Source organism: Melampsora larici-populina, assembly GCF_000204055.1.
Source record: "Melampsora larici-populina 98AG31 unplaced genomic scaffold MELLAscaffold_2, whole genome shotgun sequence".
NCBI classification, from domain to species: domain Eukaryota; kingdom Fungi; phylum Basidiomycota; class Pucciniomycetes; order Pucciniales; family Melampsoraceae; genus Melampsora; species Melampsora laricis-populina.
The window spans coordinates 3,325,262-3,333,088 of record NW_006768766.1 but is presented as its reverse complement, the minus strand read 5'-3'; the positions used below and the strand labels follow the sequence as shown (position 1 = coordinate 3,333,088).

The 7,827-nt window shown below is 41.0% G+C and overlaps 1 protein-coding gene across 1 annotated transcript; it reads left to right on the top strand.

Annotated features, from left to right (window-relative positions):
- Positions 1–4,216: 4,216 nt before the first annotated feature.
- Positions 4,217–6,365, top strand: MELLADRAFT_102041 (uncharacterized protein; the record flags this gene model as incomplete). Its single annotated transcript, XM_007404514.1, has 2 exons — positions 4,217–4,772; positions 6,175–6,365. The coding sequence occupies 2 exons, from the start codon at positions 4,217–4,219 to the stop codon at positions 6,363–6,365; spliced, it is 747 nt and encodes a 248-aa protein (XP_007404576.1).
- Between the last annotated feature and the right edge of the window lie 1,462 nt (positions 6,366–7,827).

The following is a 7,827-nucleotide window of genomic DNA, read 5'->3' as shown; positions in this document are numbered from 1 at the left end:
GCATGAATCAAATTCAATGAATATATCAACCTGTTTCAGACGCATTGTATGGTGTGGCAGTCTATTCAAAAGTCATAGATTGAAATTGTATGAATGACTTTCAAAATGACTACATACTTATGTTCAAGGTACAACTTTTGAATAGACTCACACTTGGTATGGTCATTTTTATGTAGTCAATTGCATAGGTAAGTGATTCATTTTAGGAGTCGAGCCAAAGTGGTGAAAGAGGGTGAAAGCTGTACATATATATAGGTTAGAGCGGTATCTAACTTTAAACCTATGTACTGCATCTTCACAAATGCTTGTCCAATCAAAGCAAAAAAAGTTGCTGCCGGTCGGACCCATTTGTGAGCTGGATCGTTAATGAGGGTCTGTGCACGATCGGGGCTTCAGCTTTTGTAGCTCTGAGCTCTGAGATTTAATTTTGATGTTACTTGAGCGAAGATCCAGAGAGCTTCTGCCCAGCTACCCGATCCCCCCATCATCAATCCCATCAACCACCTATCACACTCCCAATCAGCCACGTCAGCAACACTTCAACTCAGGAATCATGCGTGAATCGTTTGAGTGTGATTTTGAGATCAGCATCTACACCAAATATGGCGACAGCAAGAATCCAAAATGGAGGCCCTACATCCTCAAAAGGGGTAACATTTTGTTAGAAATTAATCCGAATCAAATGTCATTTCCCGATCTACAAGCAACTGTCAAGCGGAAATGTAATAGCAATGACAATGAATTAGGGGACCTGATTATGACCGACTTTAATTCAGATGAGAAGCGCATCAAATGGATTGCAACAATCTCAGGTACAAGAGGTTGGTCAAAAACCCGAGGAAATCAGGTCCATTGTGAGGAACAGTTTCAAGCCTGGGCACATGAGGTATTGAAGGTATCATCTCAAACAGGTGGCCTTTATTTACTGATGGATAAGCCTGTGTTGAAAGTCGATTCTCAAAAGCGAGTGAGTAGTTTCCTTTTGGTCTTTTTCTGCTCCAAGCTGATTGCTTTCTCTCTTGTAAGAATGCTTTGTTAGCCTCAACTCGCCGCTTATGGTCTGTTGGAGATCAAAATAATGTCGGGGTGGGTGGCCAGTCGACTTTCCTACAATTTATACAATCTGATTCTTTTCTTTATACATCCAGAATATGGCCGATTCAGACAGTCATGAAATTGATCTTTTAGCCAAGGATCTTCAAGCTCAAAGTGTTGTACGACATGATTTGGATCGTTTTTTCCGTGTATATGAGATTCCTGGCGATGATGATGGATATGTGCTAATGTCACCGGGGAATGCTCAGAAATGGGCTAAAGAGATTGTACGTACCAATCATCGTTATAACACGGTTTTTATGACTGATCTTAATCTTAAACTTCTCAGTTGAACCCTACAACTCACGGTGTTTCACAGATCAGTCCACCGAGAGGCCTGCGAGAGAGTAAGAAAGGCACGCTCAAGAAAAAACGTATCCGAACGTCTTATAATCAAGGTGTGGCGGGTCCTTCCCATAGTGTCATTCAGAGACCACCTAGAGGTTCTGCTTCGATGGAAGACTACATCAAATTTGTCGGAATTAACGATCCAGTTGAAGTCAATGAAATCCTCGACCTTTTCAAACCCCATAGGATTCGAGACTATCATAACTTTCACAAAACCGACGGTTCAATCACCAAAAGCGATCTGTTAGGGTATGGTATTCCAGCTGGCATAATCAGTGACTTACTCGACAATGTTGATAGGTTTGACGAGCATCTTGCTGACCAGGATTAAAAAGGTAATCTCAATGTCATAGATTCATTTTGAGGAGACTCGCTAATCATCTTTTGAAACTTTTATTCGGTTGTTTGGATTTTAGGACGCTTCAAGACTTCATTTGAATCAAACGGGTTCCTTTTGTTACTTTGTATCAAATCTCATGTATTGTTTTCTATCTCAAACAAAGATCTTCTTCAACACAGTGTCTTATTTTTCTCTATTTTCTTTATTCTATCATATTGTATTGTTTTTGTCTTCTCTTCTTTATGTACTGATGGTCAATCAATCTTCTTAAACACAGTGTATTGTTTTCTTCTACTTTTTTTCTTTATTCTATCATTCTTTATGTACTGATGATCAATCAAGATCTTAATGCAAGTGTAGCATCATTTTGATCAATATTTGACTGGATCGAAGTTGAATTAATCAAAATGAAATAGTGAGAAACTTGAGATCTCAACAAAATCCAATCAGTCAATAAAAAAGCGGGACTTGAGATTTCACAATGAAATGAAATCAATTGAAAACAACATTGAAAAGGAATCCATCGATTGATAAAGATTGAGATGGGATTGATTGATGAAGATCGCATAAGAAACTCAATATTCAAAATGAAAGAAACTGGGATCGATCGATGAACATCATATAAAAATTCAAAATGAAAAAACTTGGGATCGATCGATGAACATCATATGAAAAACTCAATATTCAAAATGAAGAAACTTCTAAATGAGATCCATGAGATCCATGACCATCATTCCTGGAGGCAATAGATACCCACTATTTGCATACAGAGGGGCAAGTAGTTCAGGAGTGATTGCATCAATTGCTGTCTCTCTGATTGGCCAATTCGCATCTTCATTTGCATTCTCGAGGATGCGAGTTCTCTTGAAGCGTGATTTGATCACAGAGAAACAGTACTCGATGGGATTGAGCTCTGGACAATACGGTGGTAGATATACCAGTAATACACCTTCACCAGACACCATTTCAGCTCGTGAATGACCACTGAATAAGAGTAAACAACCACAACCTCACCTGCTGCCTCACAGAGCTCAGCTACTCGTCCATTGTGATGAATTGAGCAGTTATCCATCACCAGTACGCTGTTGGGATTTGGATAGGGTTGCATTTGTGGCAGCTATTGAACATGGAAGGAAAAAAGTGAGGATGTAAAAATGATTCAGGATATCTATCAATCACGTACCAGTTGGAACTCCAAGAAGGATTCAAATCGCTCGCGATTGATACTGCCCTCTCGGACTGTCAATGCCAGAAGACCATTCAATCCAATCGCAGGAAGTAGAGAGTAGCGGCGAGGATTGTTTCTTCGGACCCATCGATAGACTCGTTCCCCAGATTTTGAACGACCATTTACACGTAGCAAGTCCCTTTCACATATCGAGCTTTCATCTGATGCAAGATAATTGATTCAGTATGGTGATTCCTTCAAGTAGAAGTGGAAAACATACCAGTAAACACAAGCATCTCAGCTGGTATATCTCGCATCCTTTCAATATACTGAGCTTTTCTTTGAAAATCTTTGTTGACATGAGATGTGTTGGCTTTCTTTGAGGTAAGGTGTAAGCGATGATTGAGTTCGTTAGCCAGACACTCGACACTAGGGAGTGCTCCGGTATCGTCGTAGAGCTTTTCCCGGATCTCGTCTAAAAAGAGGTCAGGTGATGCAGCTACCAGCTCATTCAGAAAGTCGCGGTCCTCGTCGTCAAGCAAAGTTTTCCGTCCTCGAGTTTGGTATCCTTCAGGATCTCGGATGACTTGCCGAGTTTCTTGATACAGATTCATCCAACGTTTGAAAGAACGTTTACTGATGTCGGCATGGAGCTCATCGCAAATCTCGTCAGTGGCTTTGCCTTCGAGGATTTTGATAACTGCAAGAGCCTTGATTCGAGGGGGGTACTTGACAAACATTGATGTGGTTGCTGAATCAAATGGTGGCTGATGGATTTGACTGAAAGCACAATCAAAACTGAGCTGTGATCTGGGCAGAAGCTCTCTGGATCTTCGCTCAAGTAACAGCAAAATTAAATCTCAGAGCTCAGAGCTACAAAAGCTGAAGCCCCGATCGTGCACAGACCCTCATTAACGATCCAGCTCACAAATGGGTCCGACCGGCAGCAACTTTTTTTGCTTCGATTGGACAAGCATTTGTGAAGATGCAGTATTTGATAAAATAACCACCAACTATCTCAAACCCTTTGTACTACATACATTCTTTGCTCACCCCCGTCTGCTTGGTTGGTCACATCAGCACCTGAATTAGATCATTCACTCACACGTCGCAACTTCAACACTTCAAACCAGACAATTAGAATTCAAACAAGTCTCATACATCCTCAACTCAAATCGATATCCCACTCGTTAGAGTCATCATCATTCCGAGCCGCTTCCTCATCCATCCTCCCTTCATTGATCATCTCAATTGCAATATATCAAATGACTCGAATAACTCGATCCGGTACACGACATGCATCTCCAGTACTTCCATCTCGTAATGGTTCTCGCTCAGGATCCACCTCTGACTCAGAGGCTGACCAGCGCAACCTCCACAAAACAGCCGGTCGTAATAGGACACAGTCTTCAACAACCAACAAGAAGAAACGCCCACAATCAGCTATCTCAAAATCAGGAAGCAGATCAAACTCAAAGCGCACCCGAACTGAACCAGTAAATGATGATCCCGACCCTATCAACACACAGACAGGAACTTTAACTGACGATGAAGACCATGAAGACGATGAAGCCGATGAAGCCTTAAATGGTATTGACAATGATAATCAAAGTGACGATGTCGATATCTTCACACTTCCCCCGCCACTGATCCGTCCAAATCACATTCAATCCGCTCGTGTAAACCTTTCCGATGCTCGACCTAAACAGAACAACAGCTCGAACCTCTACGGATTTGACTCGAATCTTGTTTTGCCAACCCTAGAGAATTATAAACAAGCAGTTGCTGACTGGCCCCAGCCTCGAATGACAGCTTTTGAACGTACTTGAAGGCTTGGTAATGTGGTCCCACCCAAGGTACACGACGAACTTGTTGCAATTCAGAAGCTCTATCGACAGCACAAGTCTCTCCTGGCAATGATTGGAAACATTAGTTTATACACACTCAACAAGTCAATGTAGGTGAACTTATAACATACTTAATGTGAAATACACTTATGATATTCTAATGATATTCTGTTAAATTTTCTGTTCAATTTATAGTGGAAAGCTTGGTGGTACCAAAGGGCCAGATGCATACCATCTCTGGTTGTCGTACGCAAAAAAAGACAAAACTAAATATAAAAGTCAGTTGGTTTGATGTAAGATGATTTTTGGACATGCGCTGACATAGCACTTACCCTCACGATAATGATAACAGTGCCTGTAAACCGAGAGAAAGGTGTACTAGGCCAAAGAAATAAGGATCTGGGGGCAATGTGGACATCACTCCCTGATGATCATGCACGAGTTTTCAAACCTGAAGTTTTTTATACTTTATCTGGCCTGCCTAAACCTCAATCCGACGATGATAGCAAGGACGATCCCGACCCTGATGAAGCGTTACAACCTGAGGAGCTAGTGAAACTACAGGAATTATATGATGAGATCGTTTGTAAAGACAAAGTCGCGAAGGTTTATGCAAAGGTTGCTGCAGGTATGCCGCAAGGGACTTCACTTCCAGAATTCAACCGCAAGTCTCTCAAATGTGTCGACCGCCTTCAAAAACAAGTTAGTTTCCCTTTTTAATGTTCATCCTACAAACTGATTTTGATTCTCCTGTCCTTCTTTAGATTCAAAACGAGTCCAACCGAATGGAATTTGGGTACTATCTCATTGCTTCGGGTACTCACGCAGCTACCGATGGACAGGCATCTGAACCCGGATGGTGTCGCGAATACACTTCTCACCCTGATATGGTCGAGTATCTTGACTCCAAGGCGAATTTCTCAACGATTTTTGCAACTCACACCCAAGGTCTTTCTGTCAACGAGGCTGTTGCAAAGCAAATTGGTCGCCAACCAAATCAACCAACTTCAAAGCCAGCAAAGCAAGCCTCACCTGGAGATCTATTAAAAGGGAATTTAGCTCGCAATCTGCGCTCTGAGATAGGTAAGCCATACATGTTTTACTCACATCGATGAGAATATGTACTGATAAACATTCACCAGACAACTTGCTGAACATCGAAAGTCGAGGATTTCCTCGCGGACCCGACCCTGTTAATCTTTTACCAAGCAAGTATCCAAGACTTGAACTCATCCAGCTTCCGGGTTTGACACTTACAAGTGAGAAGTTGAAGATTGGCTTTGACAAGATGACCAGTAGCACTCGCCAGCTTTGGCTTAATGACTTTTTAAACGGGAAATTCAAGATTAAGCTCAAAAGTGTGCCTGGTGATTCAGATGACATTCGGACACTCGAAGAAAACAATATCGATGAGGAGAATAGAGCAAGCGGTCTTGAAGGTAATACTGGTCTTGATGAAGGTGATGAAGGTGAATTACCCAACTTAGGAAATGAGTTCAATGACAAAGATGGTGAAGAGGAAGAGGAATGGGGTGGTATCGATATAAGCTCTTTTGTGCCTTTGTAAAACCGCAAGTTTTTTTGTGGTTGTTATATCATCTTGTTTTCCCCTGTTGATTTTTGGTGTGAGATCAAATGCAAACCATTTGTATTTTTGTAGGTTTACTCTTTGTAGGTTTACTCTTTATCTTATCAATTTTCTTATGAAAAGCATGTGAAAGCAGCAGACAAGTTGTGTTTCTTTTCTTTGTGTAGGACAAAAATCTAGATCTTGCTAAACCTGTTTATTTCGATGTTTTCTATCAGCTACATCTTCTGTTTCTTTTACTTATTCTTTGGTCTCAATAGTTATGGTCTGAAAGAACATGGATTGAGGAGTTGCCTTTCTTATCTTTCCTTCAAAATCCATCTTTCTTTGGTATACAAACCAAATCACAAAATTTAACATTTCATTATGATTTGTTAGACAATCTAACGTTAAAACCACCAGCTTAATCAGATACGTTTATTTTCCTTTACATATGAATCAGAAACAAAAGGACTTTCTCATCTGATGGGAATTCATACACAATCATTAAAAATCATTGAACTTTTTTGTTCTACTAAATCTATCTTTCTTCGGAATTCAACAATCAATCTATACTTCGATCGAGCCAACCTGAGTTGAATTATACACAATGTTGGTTGTTTATATATACCTCAAGCAAGTTGACCAAAGTTCAGTTCAACAAAAAACGTTGAGCGTGATGCTCAATGAAAACCGAACACTTTCAGTTGCTCATCAATTGTTCTTGGAAACTGGGTCTTTGTTTTACTGCCATGCTACCTATAACTAAAGTGCAAGTGAAGAAGATTATTTATTTGTGGACTGTTGAAAGTCGATTTGACTGAGTAATGAGTCGACTAAATTGAATCATGGATCGGTTTGATATTGAGGAGAGTGAAGAGGTTTGGAGGTTTGAGTGATGAGATTAGCGACCCGATGAGATGGATGATGATCAGGTATGAAAGGGATGAAACTGACCAAGTTGGATTAGCTGTAGATTGATTGTGCTGAGTTGAGCGGTGATCTTGAATAGTGGTAGTGTTTGATGAGTAGTGTAGTTTTTCAATGAGTAAGTTAAATATGAAGGACGAAAGATTTTTGGAATCAAGAAGGTAGGAAGGATGTGATTGTTTTGATTTGTTTTGGTAGTCGATTATTCAAAGTGAAGTAAGGAGGTTTGGTGTGATGAGTCAAGACTTAGAAAAACGGTGCCAGACTCGTCTGGGAGTACGATGATGGGTGAGACTGGTGCCAGCCGCGTCTATGACTTGTAGACGGGTCTATGGCCTACAGACGCGTCTGGGAGTAGGGGACTTGCGGTGATAGAGATCCTCCAGACGGGTCTCGACTGTCGAGACGTCTTCTAGGGAGAGCTCGGTGTCACTCCGATGAGATTGACACGATTTTCATCGGTAAGTGTCCGACGGGTCTAGTATGCACAGGTGCTTGTTACATGTCACCTCATAGTTCACACCTCGTGGAC